This window comes from Pristiophorus japonicus, chromosome 4, assembly GCF_044704955.1.
Source record: "Pristiophorus japonicus isolate sPriJap1 chromosome 4, sPriJap1.hap1, whole genome shotgun sequence".
In the NCBI taxonomy this organism is placed as follows: Eukaryota; Metazoa; Chordata; class Chondrichthyes; family Pristiophoridae; genus Pristiophorus; species Pristiophorus japonicus.
Window position 1 is genome coordinate 84,201,067 of NC_091980.1, and position 21,076 is coordinate 84,222,142.

General features: G+C 43.4%; 1 protein-coding gene across 1 annotated transcript in view; it reads left to right on the forward strand.

The window, feature by feature from the left end:
• Positions 1–3,506: 3,506 nt before the first annotated feature.
• The window catches only part of LOC139262978 (alpha-1A adrenergic receptor-like), a 57,569-nt gene continuing 39,999 nt past the window's right edge, over positions 3,507–21,076 (forward strand). Inside the window, exon 1 of the mRNA XM_070878386.1 lies at positions 3,507–4,752. Within this exon, the coding sequence (XP_070734487.1) occupies positions 3,786–4,752 (967 nt within the window). The 5' untranslated portion in view covers positions 3,507–3,785. The remainder of the gene's footprint in view (positions 4,753–21,076) is intronic.

Below are 21,076 nucleotides of genomic sequence, written 5' to 3' on the forward strand. Positions count from 1 at the left end.
TTTGCGCACAAGCAAGCTCCCACAAACAGCAATGCGATAATGACCAGATAATGTGGGGTTTTTTTGTTATGTTGATTGAGGGATAAATATTGGCCTATAAAATGACTTTTTAAAACTTTTAAATAATTTTTAAATCTTTTAATTAAACGGAAAATTGGTCCTTAACATTACATTTAGATGTAAGTATTTTAGAGAACATTCACGTTATATATTTTATTGCAAGACAGTTACTGAATGCATCAAATGAAAACAAATAGAAAAACTAGAATTGTTGGCAAAATATGTAGAACAGTACAGTTACCAAAACTGGTACTTGGACTTATTTCATATATCAGCATTTTGTTAAAATTATGTAACAAAATACCAACATGTTGATTTTTGAAATGCAGTATCGATATAGAAACACTTTGTTCTTTATTAAGTCTTGTACATAATTATGCTTCATAGACAATATCAACATCTTTGCCCTTAAATTTTCTCAATCAGTATTTCTCTGACTAAAATTTTAAGGCAATATTTATTTGAAATAAGAATTCTAAAATTATTTGAAATGGACTTTCACAGCTATAGTTAGTGAAAACATGAGAATGTACTTCATTAATAATGTAAAATGTATCATTTGCGCAGACTTTTTCAGCAACTTTCAAAGTGCACCCGCTGTCAGGAACCATGGCAGAAAATGCCTGCAAGGTCTTCTGGATTCCTTTCACGGTGAAACAGGCTCCTGCACCCACTTTCACTAACCGTAACATTTTCACCCTGCTGGGTAGTTGGTGGGCAATTAGCGCAACTCTGCACCAGCAAAGAGCATTTCCCTGTCGGTGCAGATCATCTGTCATGGCGTACCTGGACACAGCGTAGGTTTGGGATTTAGCAAATCCCGAAGTCTGAGCTCAATTTCAATGGCAGTACGATGGCGAACTCTGAGAGTGTGTCGTCATACTCACAGCAAAATCGCCCCCAATGTAATCATATAATTGGTAAATATATTTTTTTCAGTTTGTTTAAACTCTTATTTTGAACATTAAAATGTTCAGTTACTGAGAAAAAAATGACTAATGAAAAAAATTCAGAAAGAATTTTGAACGATTTGTGCCAAGATGGTGGCAAGATATTTCCTTTTTAGTTTATATTGGCAAAACCTGTTGCAAATACAGACATATGAACTTATAATGGCAAAAAGTTGACACAAAAGTGTATGGAGGCGATACCCTTCCAGGGCCGGGACATTTATTGACCGACCCGGAAGATCCACCCCTAGCATGGAATTCGACCCTTCCACCCCTCAACAGAGGGGTGCGAAATCGGAGGCACTCCGCATCCGTGGAGAGGTGCTCCTCAGGTGGTATGGTGACACTGAGCCCAGCGCCCTGCCAGCGACGTAAGCACTACATGGATGCACCAGATGCGCTACAACGCTCCTCCCCTTCAATTAAAGGGGAAGGCCATTGCAGTCCCTCTGCAGTCCCTTTGGCAGCCGCCACTGGGCCACCAGGGATGCCCTCGACCGGGCCAACAGCCCGGCACCCAAAAGGGAATGCTGAGCTGCAGGACGGTGGCCTGGTCGAGTCGAGAGCCGCCATTGTCGGGCTGACAGAAGAGTCGGCTGACAGAAAAATATGGCGCATGGCGCAAACGGCCTCCCCTTTAAGGGTCGCCTCAGCAGCAGATGTCCGTCAGCTTCGTGACCCGCGAAGCTGCCAGTGACATCGGCCAGTACCATCCTCAACGCCCGCGGGGCAATTTCCCCCATGGGAATAAAGTGGTCAGTGCGGGACGGTGAGGGATTGGCGGGCACATTGCTGTGCGTGCGCCAGCCCAGGACACAAATCGTGTAGCGAGGCACTACTGGCACAATGTCGCTCAAATCTCCGGGGCAATTTCCCCGGAGGTGCTATTGACCCCTTCCTTGGGCGATAACCTTGTTGCGCCCCATTAGCGCCCCCGGAGGCACTAATGGGGCTTTTAAAAAGGGCAGTTTGGCCCCCTTAACGTTTTAGGAGCCAGAACCATAGCTCTGTGCGTCTGTATAAGTACATGTGATGGATTCTCCAATTCCAGTTGGAGCCATGCACTGCAAAGTTATGCTCGACTGGAACTATCGTTCTCAAGACACTGCAAATGACCCCTCGTAGTTTTAACGTGTTAGTTTTAAAGGCTTGTGTGAAAAATTACCCATTGACAGTATCAGTTTTAATTCTGAATGACAATTACTGCTCGCTGTTCCGAGTGCGGAATTAACTATATATACATCGTTGCTGAGGGTGGGGTGCCGCCACAGGTTATTCAGTTCAGGAAGTGACGTGCTGGAGAGGTTTCTCTGAGCTGAACAGTGCTGTCGAACACCCAAAATATAACCACCGCAACAATATGACCCTGTCAATATAAGAGCGTTTGAGCATATTTAAAATTACAGTCCTGCTAATTGATTTTAAGAACCAACTACCACAGCATTAGCGGGTGTGAAGCAACAGGCAGCAAGCAAAGTTTACAGGGATTCGGAAAGATGTTTCGATTTAATTGATTTAATCTCGGGTATAGATACTCTAATTCAACGCTGTTAGAACTGTGTTCGGTATCGTTAACCCTGTTTTTAACAAACATAAATCTCTTTAAATGTAAAGTTTATATTTATTGCAACAAGTTGAAGTGCAGTCAGCACAGGCGAACAGAGGATTCCTCGCCGCGGTGTATCCTGACCAGAATTAAAGCAGTGACAGCCAGCGTCAGAAATCCAATAGAAAGAGATTTCCCTGGAAGTTGTTGTTTGTGCTGTTACTTCCGTTTGTTTTTCTGTCGGGTTCTTGGACCTGTGGTTTTTAAATCCCCCCGTTATCCCACAAAGACAAATTATTAGGACATTAAGACCTTCGCCCTTGCCTTTTAATGAGTGGCTGTAACTTACCTTCACTTGGCTGCTATGTAAAAGTTGCTGAAGTATCTGCAGACCCCTGCTTCCCTCTCCCTCCCCTCACTGACCCCCTGTGGGTGCTGTACATCCCCCTGTCTCTCTCCCCTCCCCTCACCCTGTCGGTGCTGTACATCCCCCTGTCTCTCCCCCCTCACTGACCCCCTGTGGGTGCTGTACATCCCCCCGTCCCCCCCCTCCCCTCACCCTGTTGGTGCTGTACATCCCCCCGTCCCCCCCCCCCCTCCCCTCACCCTGTGGGTGCTGTATATCCCCCTGTCTCTCTCCCCTCCCCTCCCCTCACCCTGTGGGTGCTGTATATCCCCCTGTCTCTCTCCCCTCCCTTCCCCTCCCCTCACTGACACCCTGTGTGTGCTGTACATCCCCTCCGTCTCTCTCCTCCCTCCCCTCACTGAGGCCCTGTGGGTGCTATATATCCCCCTGTCTCTCTCCCCTCCCCCGGGTGCTGACTGGCTCTGATCTTCCACAAAACGTGCAGTGCCACTTCAGACCGGATCCTGACGTCACTGTGATCCAGCACCTTTGACATATATGAGTTTTTTGCTTGAAGCAGATTGTATAAAAAGGGGAGAGCGGACGGGAGGCACCGGCACAGCGGCGCGGAGTTCTCTGCCTCAGATAAGCGCGCCGAGCGAAGCAAGCCCCGCTTTCAGAGGTAAGCTCCACGCTCAGCGTTCATTTAACCCCCCTCCCCTCCCCGTCCCTGCCGGGCTCGGTTGCACGAAGCTCCACCGATGAGAGTGGGGATCGCGGTGAAGAACTCTCCGCCGAACAACTTTGCTGCACTCTCCTGACTTGAGATGTGCACTTGCGATGGGACCTCGCTGCCTGGCCGCCACATGAGCTGATATGGAGAATGTTCCTCAACATGAATTTCGTGCACCCTGATGGAGGTTTAGGTGACAACCGATCATCTCCAGACCTCCTTTCTGACTATGAGAACTTGAAGACCAACAGCTCAAACGGGACCTTCCAAAATAGCACCTCGACGCCGCTAAACCCGACCAGGGGAGCCGTCCTTGGGCTGGTCCTCGCTCTCTTTATTTTATTCGCGCTGGTCGGTAACATTTTAGTCATCCTCTCTGTAGCTTTCAACCGACACTTGCAGACAACCACAAACTACTTTATCATAAACCTGGCGATCGCAGACTTGCTCTTAAGTACAACGGTGCTGCCCTTTTCAGCCACATTTGAGATCGTGGGACACTGGATTTTTGGGAGGGTTTTTTGCGATATTTGGGCGGCAGTTGATGTGCTCTGTTGTACTGCTTCCATCATGAGCCTGTGTGCTATTTCAATAGACCGATATATAGGAGTTCGCTACTCCCTGCGCTACCCCTCCATTGTAACAGAGAAAAAGGCAGTGTTGGTTGTAGTCGGGGTGTGGCTCTTGTCCATAGTCATCTCCATCGGTCCTCTCCTGGGCTGGAAACAGCCAGCTCCACCAGATGAAAAGGAATGCCTGATCACAGAAGACCCTGGTTACGCTCTCTTCTCCTCGCTGGGGTCCTTTTACATCCCCCTAACTGTCATCCTGGTGATGTACTTCAGGGTCTACATTGTGGCCAAAAGGACTACCAAGAACCTGGAGGCTGGGGTGATGAAGGAGACATCGAACTCTAGGGAGCTGACTTTGCGCATCCATTGTAGGAACATTCAGGACGAGTCTCTTGTCTCCAAGTCCAAAGGGCACCATTTAAGAAGTTCACTGTCTGTGCGTCTTCTCAAGTTCTCCCGAGAAAAGAAAGCAGCGAAGACCCTTGGCATCGTCATGGGTATGTTCATCTTTTGCTGGCTGCCATTCTTCATTGCCCTTCCCCTTGGTAAGTAGAAGCTAACGTAAATATTAACATTGTCTGGATTCACCATTTCAAGAAACATCATTGTTTTTCATTGAGTTGTGGGGAAAATGTAATGACCACCGCGTGGACATACTTTGTCACAATGATCACCCTAGGGACAAAAGTGGCATCAAATTTCTTAACATTTAACATTTAAAATAGCACCTTAAAGGTCTTTCAAAGGGACCGTGGTGATGAATTTATATACAGTGCATACATTAATATCGCCCCGAGACGTATGAATTACAATGTATTTGACGTATTAACTTTTGAAGTTTAGTGTAGTCCATGAACCTACCAGACTGGATGCTGCCAATTCAGAGGGGGTTTGCTGAATATGTCAAATTAAACAGCGAAAGTATAAGCCTGTGAATAAGTCTAGTGGTTTCTCTCTATATTGATCCAACTTATGTCCCCAATCTTCCTATTTGCACTTTAAAAAAAAACGTTCAAATTCTGCTATGTGCCCATATCTGGTTCGCTAGTCGGACCAAAATTTTTGAGCACACAGCGATGGCTTATTTCATAGGACAGAGGCAATGTATTCAGAATCTTCACAAAATGGCTACTAGACAGTGAGTAGTGGGATGCCGCAGGGTCCTCAACTATTTACGATCTATATTAATGACTTAGATGAAGGGACCGAGTGTAATGTAGCCAAGTTTGCTGATGATACAAAGATGAGTGGAAAAGCAAATTGTGAGGAGGACACAAAAAAATCTGCAAAGGGACATAGACAGGTTAAGTGAATGGGCAAAAATTTGGCAGATGGAGTATAATGTGGGAAAATGTGAGATTATCCACTTTGGCAGAAATAATAGGAAAGCAAATTATTATTTAAATGGAGAAAAATTGCAAAGTGCTGCAGTACAGAGGGACCTGGGAGTCCTTGTGCATGAAACACAAGAAGTTAGTATACAGGTACAGCAAGTAATCAGGAAGGTAAATGGAATGTTGGCCTTTATTGCAAGGGGGCTAGAGTATAAAAGCAGAGAAGTCATGCTCCAACTGTATAGGGTATTGGTAAGACCACACCTGGAGTACTGCGTACAGTTTTGGTCTCCGTATTTAAGGAAGGATATATTTGCATGGAGGCTATTCAGAAAAGGTTCACTAGGTTGATTCCGGAGATAAGGGGGTTGACTTATAAAGATAGGTTGGGCCTATACACATTGGAGTTCAGAAGAATGAGATGTGATCTTATTGAAACATATAAGATAATGAGGGGGCTTAACAAGATGGATGCAGAGAGGATATTTCCACTCATAGGGGAAAATAAAACTATGGAACATAGTCTCAGAATAAGGGGCCGCCCATTTAAAACTGAGATGAGGAATTTCTTCTTTACAGGTTGTAAATCTGTGGAATTTTCTGCCCCAGAAAGCTGTGGTGGCTGGGCCATTAAATATATTTAAGGCAGAGATAGACAGATTTTTGAACGATAAGGGAGTATAGGGTTATGGGGAGCGGGCAGGGAAGTGGAGCTGAGTCCACGATCAGATCAGCCATGATCTTATTAAATGGTGGAGCAGGCTCAAGGAGCCAGGTGGCCTACTGCTGCTCCTATTTCTTATGTTCTTATCAGTCATTGCGAAAATCTAAAATTTTGCAATGATACCTTTTTTTTCAAATTGGTTGAACTTGGGGGGGGGGGGGGGAGGGGTAGAGTTTTGTGTATTGCTGCACCTCTCCCCTCACAATCCCTTGGTTAGCTCCAGGTTTAAAATAAAGGATGCGTGCATTCTGATGCGAATCAAATATTTCATTTCTTTTTAACGTTTCAAGATAAAAACATGCATTTATATTTCAAAAACAAACGTGTGTACTGTAGGAGCGTAAGAAAGGGACCTGGGTTTTAAGGGTAACATTTTCTGTTTTGCTCGAAACTTGCACCCATACCGAAATCAATGAATGAACCCCCCCTCCCCCCTTTGTGTGTGTAAGGGGCTCCTGGACCTCCCCTTTGTGTATGCAGGGAACATGCTATCTATTGAAGCAGCACTTTCCTTAAGATGTAGTAAGACTGAGTGAGTTGCAGTAACAATTTCTGGAGGAAGGCAAAGTCATTGCAGACTGGTAACGCACTGAAAATAGTTTTCATTGAAAATGTCGATTTCAACAGAACCCATTTCAAACCTGATTAGGAAAATCTTGATTAGCACTAAAAGTACTTCCATTTCATACTCCCCGTCTAAATAATGTTTTAAATATATTAATACGGCGAGAATATATATATTCTTTATACAGTGATAACTAATGCCACTGTGGAGGGAGTTCTAACTTGAAATACTGGCTGAATCAACACAGTGAGGTGGGGCTGAATTAATATTCGCGGTTAATACGGAATTGTAACGGATTTTTATAACTGTTTCGCTGCTATTTATTCATTTAACCATGGCTGAGCACATCCTTGATGATATTGTTTAACCAGAATATATTACAGAAAATGAATAAATAAAACACGACAGAAGTGCGTTAAAGTAATGTATCATTTTATTGATTGCGAAGGGTCGCCAAGAGGGCGCTCCCTCACTTAGATATCTACATAGATGTTTCCAAGCTGTTAAATTACTCACATCAAGAACAAACAGTAAGCACATTTCCAACCGACATTCAGGTAGCTACGTGACTGTGTATTTAGCCAAATGCTGCCATGTTTAGTTTTTGCCCTGTTGCAGGACTGATTCCGATGCCCTTTGAGAAATAAACTCCATCTGCTACAAGGGATGTTTTATTTCCTTCCCTGCTCTTGTTCCTGTTCACTATTAACGCTGGAGCATCACTGCGCTGTGCAGTGTGAGCTGAAATATTTCGCAATCTGATAAAGTTAAGCTGCCTGATTATAACATAACCTATTACGCTGGCAGTTTTGATACAACAATAATTGTCTTGAAATTGGTGACACGCGGTTTGTACCCTATGCTATAAATGACGGGGTACTTTTCCTTTTAGAAAAAATTGGAATTGATAGAGACTTGCAAGGTACATATCGAATATATCTAAACAAAATGTAAAAGAAAACTGCACATGCTGGAAATCTGAAACATATACAGGGAAAAACTCTGCAAGTCAGACAGCATGTGGGGAGAGAACAGAGGAGTTAATATTTTGGGAAGAACTTTGGTAAAAACTGGAGGATATTGGGGATGAACAGCATTTAAAAAGAGAGCAGAGCAAAGGTAAAGGAGGAAGGAAAATACACCCTCGCTGAAAAAAAGCAGAATAACTTGTAAAGGAATTAATTGGAAAAACAGCAGATTGTGAAATGGCAGAACTGATATAAACACAAGACAATCGGAGGCATAATGAGAGAAATCAAAGATATTTACAAGATGGGTAAAGTGTGAATAGCTGAAGGAGGTGGCAGATGAGGTAGGCAACGAAATACTATAAAGCTGAATCTAGGCACTTAGCATCTCAGGATTACAGTATTTAACTGATCCATTACAACTATTTTAAGTTGTACCTGTAAATCAAATATTCAAGTGAATCAAGTGCCCCCTGCACGGAGGCTTTGACCGGCTCCGTTTCTGACCTGGGCCGGTTCACCCCTCTTTATCCGACCTGGTGGTCCCAGGTTCCCCCTGGAGCACCATATAGATACTGAAGTTAATGTGGATGCCTGATCGACATAGTCCGTTGCAGCCCAGAACTCCTGACAAGCAATCCTACAGCCTCAGCCTCCGAGCAGCCGGATCACAAGCGCCCGCCACCGTTCCCGGCAAACGGTGGTATCACTGAGGGACAGTCAAAACTTCCCTACCCGGTAATCGAACTCGGGTGGCTGTAATGATATGAATGGCTTTGTGAATCATTTAAAGGTGCCCCTGATCCATTACATGCTGTATGTTTAATTCCTGATGTAACTAATTAGGATGTGCTACAAGTGTTACTTTCTTGAAACTGACTAATATATAACCATTTTAGAATGTGCTAAAATATTAGTTATCTTCTTAGGCAATCTCTCGGAGTTGAGGATGGCTTGCTTCCACACTAATATGAGTTCTAAGGTGACTGATGAGACCAATGCAAGATCTACAGTCTCTGTCACAGGTGGGGCAGGTGGTGGTTGAAGGGACGGTTGGGTGGGGTGCTTGGTTTGTCGTACGCTCCTTCCGTTGTTTGTGCTTGGCTTCTGCATACTCCCGACGAAGGGACTCGAAGTGCTTGGCACATTCTCGGATGATTCTCCTCCACTTTGAGTGGTCTTGGGCCAGGGATTCTCAAGAGTCAGTGGGGATGTTACATTTTTTCAAGGAGGCTTTGAAGGTGTCCTTGAAGCATTTTCTCTGCCCTCCTGGGACTCGCTTGCTGTGACGTAGCTCAGAGTAGAGTGCTTGGTTCGGGAGTCTAGCATCAGGCATGCGGACAGTGTGGCCCTCCATCAGAGCTGATCAAGCGTGGTCAATGCTTCGATGCTGGGGATGTTGGCCTGAGAGAGAGCACTGGTGTACCTATCCTGCCAGTGGATTTGCAGGATTTTGTGGAGGCAGCATTGATGGTACTCCTCCAGTGCTTTGAGGTGCCTACTGTACATAGTCCATGTCTCTGAAGCATATAGGGGGGCAGGTATCACTACTGCTCTGTAGACCATGAGTTTGGTCCTGGGTTTGAGATCCTAGTCTTTGAACACTCTTTTCCTCAGCTAAAATGTTAATTATATTACAGTAATGTGTACCTGTAAATTGTAACTTCAATCATATTTTTAACTGCTAATAGAGAATAGAATATTGTGCTAAAGTCCAAAGAAAATATTGTTGTCTATGTAGTCTTGCATCGATTAGTAATCTGCTTGAACAATATTAGTAGTGCATGTGAATATTCTAGTGAGGATGTCAACGTCATAGTTAAATAATAAACATGTTTGATAAAAGTGTGTACATTGCTGCGAGCATCATCGGAGCAGGCCGGGGAGTGGAAGGAGCAGCATGGTGGCGTAACACTCCAGGGAGCAGCACGTGCTGGAGCAGGAGAGCAACGGCAGCGAAGAGGGACGTCATCAAGGTCCAGGTCGGTGATTGGAGCATGAGCAGGAGCGGCGAGGATGGGGGGAAGGAGCGGCGAGAGATTGCAGAGCAATGTGATCGGGGCCCAGGAGAGGCGAGAGTTCGGGGCCCAGAAGAGGCGAGGGCCCTGGGGCAGCAGGGGCCAGCCCACACTGCGATTGTGTGTGCGCTAGGTCCGTGCAGCAGAGAAGGTCTCCAGTCATCTTGGTAAATCCTTGCCACTGGACCAAGACCTAGCTCTGTCAAGCCCGTGTGGTGGCTGGTGTGCAACGGCCACCACACGTGAACAAAATCCACACACAGGTAACTTCCACAATTTAAGATTTAGTTCGGGACCTGGAATATTTGGTCCTTCATTAAAACACCTGTGAACTTTTTGGTGTGGAAGGAAGTCATCGTCGACTCGAGGGACTGCCTATGATGATGATGACATTGCTGTGTATTAGCATTTGAAACCAATGGTCCATACCTTTATCTTTAGACTCAATGACTCCAATGCTTTTTGGCTGACGCCCATTCCCCATCCTCCATACATTTGAGCATGTCCAAAACTTTTGTCTTGTATCCAAACCAGCCCAACACTGCTGTTCTTGTTGACCTACATTGGCTGCCCACTCCCCAAAACCTCAGGCTCAAAATTCTACTCTTTGTGTTAACATTCTTCCATGGCCTCACTCCTCCCTATATCTGTAACCTCCTACACTGCTACAAGCTTCCCAAACTCTCTGTTCCTTTCGCTCCTCCTCTTGTGCACTCTTATATATGCAGACTATAGATATACTCTCTGTGTAGTCACTGTATAGTTGCATAAGATGGTGACTTGTTACCTGATGTACTATCAATAAGGTTTACACTGTGTATATACTATGCTGGCACCACTAGTGGGTGCAACTGGTGGAGACCAGGTTTTCCTGCGCCTGTGGCAGGGGCTGTCCACCACAGGGCACTGCAGTGGGAGACCTGAGGGTCACCTGCATAGGTGTGCAGGGCCCAGTATAAAAGGCTGCCCACCATGCTTGTGCCTCACTCTGGAGTTACGAATAAAGGACCAAGGTCACTACAGTTTGAGTACAATACATTGCGTCATGGAGTCATTCATGAAGTTGCATGTTCAGCCATGAGCTCATTAAATGGCAGTGCATGCTCGAAGGGCCGAATGGCCTACTCCTGCACCTATTTTCTATGTTTGTATAAGTGCATTATAGACATAACAACCGGCGACGAGAATACGGACATTCACGCAATTATGGCTTCCTTTGGCACACTAAAAGACTTCACAGAGGGTGATGATTGGGGTGCTTTCACAGAAAGGCTCGAGCAATATTTCGTGGCAAACGACCTGGCAGGGGAGACGGACACATTGGCAGAGAAGCGCAAGGCCATACTGCTGACCAGTTGTGGGCCGAGGTCTACCGCCTCGTCAGGGACTTGCTGGCACCCACAAAGGCCAAGGATAAGACATATGATGAGCTGGCTGAACTAATTTGCGACCAACTAAAACCAAAACAGAGCATCCTCACAGCCAGGCACAGATTCTACACTCACTGCAGACCTGAGGGCTAGGAGATTGCAAAATATGCTGCCGACCTCAGGAGACTTGCAGCACTGTGTGATTTTGGCACGCACCTCAACGAAGCATTGTGAGACATCTTCATTATGGAAATTGGCCACAAGGGCCTCCTTCACAAGCTATTATCTGCTGACACAACAGTCAACCTGCAGAAGGCCATCAGCACCAGTCAGGCGTTCATGACCTTAACCTGCAGTACCAAGCAAATTATTCATCCTGTGGACCCAAACCCAGCAAGTACTGTACACAGAATGGTGCCTTTCACAGGCAAGACTGTAGAACGTGGCTCTGCCCAGGGCAGAGAGCACAGAACTCAGAGTCCGCCGTGGGGTGCTAATCGAGTAACACCATGCTGGCGTTGCGGAGGAAACCATAGGGCTCACCAGTGTCGGTTTGCTGAGTACGTATGCAAAGCTTGTAACACGAAGAGCCACCTCCAGCGCATGTGTAAAAGAAATATGACTCACCGTCTAGCAGAGGAGTTGGTAGATGACTTGGAATCCAGCGGGAATATGATGATTTGGCCAGAGAGGCAGCTCAGCCCCAAGAAGTGTATGGAGTGTATACCTGCACCACTGATTGTCCTCCAGTGAAGATGGAAGTCGAGATAAACAGCGTTCCAGTCTTCATGGAAGTGGACACGGGACCGAGCCAGTCAGTGATGAGCCTGGATGCCTTTGAGAGGCTATGGAATGAAAAACGACCCGAGCTGGTTCCAGTACAGGAAAAGTTGTGCACCTACACCAAGGAACTGATCCCAGTCCTTGGTAGTGAGGATGTAAGTGTAATCCATAATGGCTTGGTGCACAAGTTACCTCTGTGGATTGTTGCAGGTGATGGTCCAACGCTACTCGGAAGAAGGTGGATGGGGAAGATCCAGTGGAAATGGGAAGACTCCTCCAGTCCAGCAATCGATGTCCCCATGCTCAGAGGCAGAACAAAACCTCACCTTCGCTTGGGCCAGGCACCAGAGAACAGACCAGCGCAGCACCTGAGGCACAGACCGTCCATCACAACTGCGTGGCAATGATCTGACCGGAACGACCTAAAAATACCTTCCCGGCTCCAGTGGCAGAACTCCTAGGGAGGAAGATTGAATTCACAGGCACTCTTCCAGCTTTTGTGGCAGAATCGCGGGAGAGAAGGATCAAGGCAGTCGACCTCGAGGACAGAGGCAAGATGGCGTCTCTGCTGCAACGAGCTGAAGCGTGGCTGAAAAAAACGATGGCCACGGCCATATCATGAGGTGCAACGCTGAGGGACCAACACGTGGTGTCTAACAAAGAATTTGATTGGGATAAAGCCAGCAGGGTTCTCTTAAAGGAGACCTGCAACCAACTGAACTTAAAGAGACATTGTATGCATGGCAATGTAATGAACTGATTAAGATTGTGAACAAAATGTTGTTGCAGGATGTCGGTACCAGTCCTAATGTAAAGAACAAAATGTTGTTGCGAGATGTCGGTACCAGTCCTAATGTAAAGAACAAAATGTTGTTGCGAGATGTCGGGAATAGAGTGTCCCCAAAAGTAGAAAGTGAGCGTATTCGGGAGGGTAAAGGCGCTGATCCTGATGCCCTGCCGCAGGTGTCCCCACACGTTTATAGGCCAGTGACCTCAGGAGGGTGAAGGCACTGATCCTGATACCCTGCCCCAGGTCTATCCCACGCTGCAGGCACCCGATGGCACTATTCGGCATGCACCTGGAAACAAAAATGGTGCCAATACGCACAGTTGGCCGCCGTTGCCCACCACCCAGGTGGACACCGCACAGCCCCTAGACCCAGTCACTACCTCGGCCATGTCCGGGATCAATGAATTCCCCAAACGGGACCTGGAACAGCCAGGGTCCCAACGCCGTTAGAGAGCAGGCTAGAGTTTCTGCAATCCCCAAAGGAGGACAGGGAGACCACACACATCTGGGGCAACGGCAAAGGCCCTGAGTCCTGGCAAGGTGAGCGAACCAAGCCCACCCCGCTAGCAGGGGGCGCAGCGCCGCCATCAGACGACTAGGACCCCTTCTGGTTGCTCTGGAACCTGTGTCCTTGCATACCTGTACTGCTACCTCAGTACTTACCATGACTGAACCATGAATGCAATCTACCCAATCCTGGCACACGACCGTAAAACGTAACAAATGTAAGTCACTGAACCAAGGTGTCACGATACAAACTGTAACTTCCTTTCTTTGTACTTGCACTGTGTCTGATCCTGTATGTTAATGTAATGGGCCTGCTGCATGATCTCGCTGAGGGGGGGGGGGGGGTGGTGAATGGATGTATGCAGCCATGGACACACACATGGATCACACCCAGAACCCACTGGAACCTCCACTGCATCATCGAACTATCCAAACTGTTAACCACTACCCAACGTTGTGGCAAAAGGACTTGGAGGTTAACAGGGAGAGAGCCAAGCCAAAGCACAGCCAAGGTGCAAGGACTATTGGCACTTAAGTCTGGGGAGAGCTAAGCCAGAGCACATTGTGCAAAGGTAATCGGCACAAAGGACTTGGGGGAGAGTGATGTTATATATGCAGACTATAGATATACTCTCTGTGTCGTCACTGTATGATTACTTAAGATGGAGGCTTGTTACCTGATGTACTATCAATAAGGTTTACACTGTGTATATACTATGCTGGCACCACTAGAGGATGCAACTGGTGGAGACTGGATTTTCCTGCCCCTGTGGCAGGGGCTGTGCCACCAGAGGGAATTGCGGTGGGAGACCTGAGGGTCACCTGCATAGGTGTGCAGGGCCCAGTATAAAAGGCTTCCCACCGTGCTTGTGCTTCACTCTGGAGTTACGAATAAAGGACCATGGTCACTACAATGTGAGTACAGCACATTGCCTCGTGGAGTCATTCATAAGTGCATTACAGACATAACATGCACCTCTAACACGCTTTCAGCACCATGCTCTAGAATTCCCCTCCTAAACCCTCTGCTTGTCCACCTCCTTTAACATCCTCCTTAAAATACACATCTTTGTGGTGTTTTTCTATATTAAAGTAGCTATATAAATGCAAGTTGTTTTGATCACAGCTACAAGATTTTCCTTTGCATACATGGTGCAGGGCAAGTTATACAAAGGATGTTCTGCTCAATACATACATATTCAATTAAGCATCTTTCTTACCTGCCCACCTCCATGCTTCATAATCTACAAGGATCCCCTGGTATACATTTACATCTACTCTAAGGCCTGTAGCACATCACCCCATCCTTGCCAAGCTCCACTTCAACCCATGCACTAGAGGATTGACTTTAAGATTCATCCTCACTTTTATATCCCTCCCTAGGTCTCACTCCTCCATACCCCTGAAATATCCTCCATCTATCTGGCCCTGTTATCCTCCATTCATGCTGGACTAACCTAAATCTTGTCTCCTGCTCCCTACTCCATTATGAGCAGCCTTTTCTTCACCCAGTATATCCCTGCCCTCCAGAACTTCTTCCCTCAGAATCTTCAATTTGTATCCTTCAAAAACCACCAAAAGAACCTTGTCTTCGACTGCACCGTTGACTCTTCATCAACTCTCCCTTTCTTTCATCTAATGAGTATTAACCTGTTTTCCACCACCCTGTAAGACAAGGTAAATTGTTCAAAATGACAGAGCCTTATTCCATAAACTGTCGGAATTTTGACTGTTTATTTCAAAGCAGTCGTTAGATGGAACACTGAAAGAAATTCTGTAGATCGAGCAGAGTCATAGATTTAGTGAGAAAGCTCCACTAGGATTTCTATGAACACTGCACCGGAGACTAGTCCAGTGCATCAGTCTATGCTATGCTGCATCCATCTGTAAGTTTTTTTTTACAGTCATAGAAATGACATATGTTTTAGCTTTCACGACAGATGATACGTTATTTGATTCACTTCCCAGCAGCGATCTGTTTATTTAGATGTGATTTCAACTATATACAATCTATATTAAAGACTTGGATGAAGAGACTGAGTGCATTGTAGCCAAATTTGCTGACAATATAAAGATAGGTGGGAAAGCAAGTTGTGAGGAGGATACAGAGGCTGCAAAAGGACATAGATAGGTTAAGTGAGTGGGAAAACATTTGGCAGATGGAGTATAATGTGGGAAAATGTGAGATTATCCACTTTGGTAGGAAGAATAGAAAAGCAAAATATTATTTAAATGGAGAGAGACTACAGAATGCTGCAGTACAGAGGGATCTGGGGGTCCTCGAACATGAAACACAAAAAAGTTAGTATGCAGGTACAGCAAATAATCAGGAAGGCAAATGGAATGTTGACCTTTGTTGCAAGGGGGATGGAGTATAAAAGTAGAGAAGTCCTGCTACAACTGTACAGGGTATTGATGAGACCACACCTCGAGTATTTACAGTTTTGGTCTCCATTTTAAGGAGGGATATACTTGCATTGGAGGCAGTTCAGAGAAGATTTACTAGGTTGATTCCTGGGATGAAGGGGTTGTCTTATGAGGAAAGGTTGAGCAGGTTGGACCTGTACTCATTGGGGTTTCGAAGAATGAGAGGAGGTGATCTTATTGAAACATATAAAATTCTGAGAGGGCTTGACAGGATAGATGCTGAGAGGATGTTTTCCCTCTTGGGGGGAACCTAGAACTAGGGGGCATAATTTCGGAATAAGGGCTCACCCATTTAAGATAGAGATGAGGAGAAATTTCTTCTCTCAGAGGGTCATGAATCTTTGGAATTCTCTACCCCAGAGAACTGTGGAGGCTGAGTCATTGAATATGTTCAACGCTGAGATAGACACATTCTTGAACTATAGGGGAGTCAAGGGATATGGGGAACAGGCAGGAAAGTGGAGTTGAGGCCAAGATCAGATCAGCCATGATCTTATTGAATAGGGGAGCAGGCTCAAGGGACCGTATGGCCTACTCCGGCTCCTATTTCTTAAGTTCTCATGTTCTTATCTGGCAATGGTTTATATTACAAACAGGATGGGAATGTTTCCAAGCCTCTTTTTAACTCGTGTGGATAACGGCCAGATATTGAGCAGGGATTTTCGGGGTAAAAATCACAGCGAGGGTTTGGACAGCTCTGTAATATACTAACACAGGACACATTGGTATTTGAGAATATTTTGGCAAAACATTGGACTTGCAAAACTCTTCACGGCTACAGAGCCCTGGTCATTGTGTGAAAACAAGGGAGTAAAATAATAATAAATTAAATGCTAACAATTTCTTTACTAGTGTGCGAGATAGTTGTTGCTGGGATGAACTTCCATCCTGTCATTTTCTTCCCGCTGTAATGTTGTTAAGTGACAGTTTCCATTAGCTGTGCATTTACTAATGTTGTGAAAATGGTTTTCCAAGTTAAAAGTTGGTTCCGGATTTTAAAGAAAACGTCAAAATGATTTGCAGTTGCCTCCGACCTCGAATATTTCTACGAAAGTACCTGGTGGTCCGGGAAGAGCCTACGATTCCGTTGGGGAGGCCTTCTCTTCCCGGGCTGCGAAGCGTGCTCCTGTCCTCAAGGTTCGGATGCAGAAGGTGCAGTCACATGTGACTGCTCAGTCAATGAGGTACTGTATTCCACAGCTTTCTCATTAATAGCAATGAGAACTCCGTATCTACGAGTGGGAACAAAAAACAAAGACACTAAACACATGTAATAAAAAACAAAAAAACGCACCTCACATAATTAAAATTAATTGAAATTAAAGTTAATAAATATCTGAGAAAAAATTTTTCCGAGTTTTTAAAACGATTTTTTTTAACTATGTTTAAAAATATATGTAACGGGTGGGCAGGGTTTTAAAAAATAATCGGTGTTTTTTAAATGTAATTTAATTATATTTTTGTATGTTTTTAAACTCTTACTCCTGTAAAAGTAGGTTATGTGCCTGCTTTTATCAGGCACAAGAATTTTGAGGACATTTGCTGGGCAAGATATGGATAAATCCCACAATTTTGCCCATGCAAATGTCCTCGCTCCCGATATGCGTGAGATCTGTCAAGCTCCAGCTTCGTATGTAGAAACTCCGTACGGAGGTTGACAACTTTCCGTGAAGAATCAACAGAAGATGAAGTTCTGCTTCGTGAGTGTCACTTTAAAAACTGAAAAAGTGAAATAAAATATCGGCACTAAAATAATAAAATGTTACTTTTTAATTCAATCGAAGGATTATACGAGTGAAGAACTATTTCGTTAGTTCTGTACCTTTCAGTTGCGGAAATTTAGAGGCAATGATTTTTGCAGATGTTTCATGTCAGGAAACAGCCCTTCTCCCAATTCCCATACACTGAAGTGTTCAGTCAGTGGATGAGGCTGCAGGCAGTGACCGAGGCAACTTTTATTATGCAATTTGCTGCATCTCTGCAGAGCATGTTTTCACTGACCTCCCACCCATTAAACTAAGAACAAATATTTCAGGCTCGGCCTGCTTATTCTATACTGTTACATATTGTCACGTTGTTCCAAAGCGTGTCGAACGTTTCCATAGCTATTTTAATTGAGCAACATTCGCTCAGTGGTTATTTCCCATTGAATGCGGAAACCCTTTATATCTAATTGTGATGAGCCAAGCTACAAAGCCCATTTGTGTATTAACAGTTCATTTATGGCGTAAGAATATATAAATTGAACATATGGGGATATATCTTTAATCGGAATAAGGAATTCAGGAGAAACTCCTTCATCCAGAGAGAGGTTCATTGGAGCAGTTGAGGTGAATAGCACAGATGCATTTAAGTACAGGAGGGAGAAAGGAATAGAAGGATATGCTGAAATGGTTAGATAAACACCGGCACAGACCATTGAGGCCGAATGGCTTGTTTCTGTACTGCAGGCTCTATGTAATTCTATATAAAACAAGAAACAAGGCTTATGAGCAAGATACTAGCAGACAAACATCCACTAAAAAGCATGATATACTTTAAACAGCTAGGTTTGCGGCAGCTAGATAAACCCCAATAGTTCTTTTTCCTATTCTTGCACGTTCCTGCCTTCCTGTGTATTTCATTTGTAAACTATTAATACACATTGTAAATATTGTATTCACTGTAAAACCACACTCCATACCGTCATTGAATGGCTGCTCTTTTCACGTGCGTTCAACACTTATTTCACAAAACGGTTCAAAAGAAAGCAGTAAACAAACTAGCCTTATAACAGTTATTCTGCAGGTTGGTGTTGCACTGACAAGGTATTTATTTATCCATTCATTCACTAGCTTCATTTATTATTTTTAAGTTTTGTTTTAGTGCATGCAATCCATTTAAGAGCAAGGTCTGTTTGGAATGAGGCTTAAGCGATGACAGTAAATGTTTGAAATGTGTATGGTTACGGTACTGAAATAGCATACAGCTGTTAGAGAGCAATAGGGTGCTGTTCTGTATGAACCATAATTAACTAGGCACTACTTCTAAGCCAATCTGTGTTAATGAGGGGGTGTTATCCTAGATAAAATGTGATCATTTTTGCAAACCTAGGAAGCAACATAAAGATACAGTGTTTACTTTATACAAAATTAAGTCAACTTTGTAATAGTGGACATGTAATTTGCACTGTATACAACCATTGTCTTTTCTTTCCTTCTTTTTGTAGCACTCTATTGAAACCATTTTATGCAGTGTTGTCATTTCGGAAACTATTTAATAGTAACTATCTATGGGATCGCTTTAAAATGAAATCTTGTCCAATAAGCTTAACTTATGATTGTCAGCATTTATATAATCACATTCTAGGCTGCTATTTCATTATTTCCCTAGACTTATGTAGACATCTTTAGCTTCTTTGTATCCCTGTAGTTGGTGGATAATTTAATATAAATAATTTAAATTAAATCATCTTAAGTAACAAACTTGATTGCATTGATATGTTTGGTGCCATACCGGCTGACTGAAAGTTTTTCTTGGAAGAACCCCAAACGAGATCCACTAAAATGGAGGAAGATGAGCATTCACAGAACTAGGTCCAGTAATCAGACTGACATTTACCTACCTAAATATACATCACTGGAAAGGTAATTGTATCTTGGAGTTAGGATGCTGCAACAGTTGTAATACAAGCTGAACATTAGTAAAGCATTTCATGCATCCATTGGAAAAGAGACAATGCAGTATTAGTAATCCCTGATGACAGGTTAACGGGTTGTTTGCCAAATGCCCTCATTTACCCATTGTGTCATAAAAAGAGATGTGTGAGAGCACACATCACCACATTAAATCGCAATAGGGTAAGCATTCCTCTGGCTAGAGTGCATAGCAATATTGTAAATAAGCCAAATATTTCCTTACTTTGGTATTCCTAGCAAAATCATGTGCATGTTTTGAAATAACATATTTACTATTTGCCTACGAATACTCAAGGAAGGAAATCTTTACAAACACATTTACTATTTCACTATGTGTGCAAATATATAACTGTAGAGCAATTTGTGTCATTGTAGAGTTATGTCTGCAGATATGTATTAATATAAGTATAGAGCAATAAATATATTGCTGTCACTATAGAACAGTGTCTGTCAATATATATTACTGTCACTATAGAACATTGTCTGTCAATATACATTACTGTCACTACAGAACATTGTCTGTCAACATACAGTACTGTCATTATAGAACATTGTCAATATACATTACTCTCACTATAGAACACTGTCTGTCAATATACAGTACTGTCACTATAGAACATTGTCAATATACATTTCTCTCACTATAGAACATTGTCTGTCAATATACATTATTATCACTATAGAACACTGTCAATATACATTACTCTCACTAAAGAACATTGTCTGTCAATATACATTACTCTCACTAAAGAACATTGTCTGTCAATATACATTACTCTCACTATAGAACATTGTCTGTCAATATACATGATTATCACTATAGAACACTGTCAATATACATTACTGTCACTATAGAACAATGTCTGTCAATATACATTACTGTCACTATAGAACATTGTCAATATACATTACTCTCACTATAGAACAGTGTCTGTCAATATACATTACTCTCACTATAGAACATTGTCTGTTAATATACAGTACTGTCACTATAGAACAGTGTCTGTCAATATACAGTACTGTCACTATAGAACATTGTCAAAATACATTACTCTCACTATAGAACATTGTCAATATACATTACTGTCACTATAGAACATTGTCTGTCAACATACAGTACTGTCACTATAGAACATTGTCAATATACATTTCTCTCACTATAGAACATTGTCTGTCAATATACATTATTATCACTATAGAACACTGTCTGTCAATATACATTACTCTCACTATAGAACATTGTCAATATACATTACTCTCACTAAAGAACACTGTCTGTCAATATACAGTACTGTCACTATAGAACATTGTCTGTCAATATACATTACTCTCACTATAGAATGTTGTCTGTCAATATACAGTACTCTCACTATAGAACAGTCTCTGTCAACATACAGTACTGTCACTATAGAACAGTGTCTGACAATATACATTACTCTCACTATAGAACATTGTCTGTCAATATACATTATTATCACTATAGAATACTGTCAATATACATTACTCTCACTATAGAACATTGTCTGTCAATATACATTATTATCACTATAGAACACTGTCAATATACATTACTCTCACTATAGAACATTGTCAATATACATTACTGTCACTATGGAACAGTATCTGTCAATATACAGTACTGTCACTATAGAACACTGTCTGTCAATATACATTACTCTCACTATAGAACATTGTCTGTCAATATA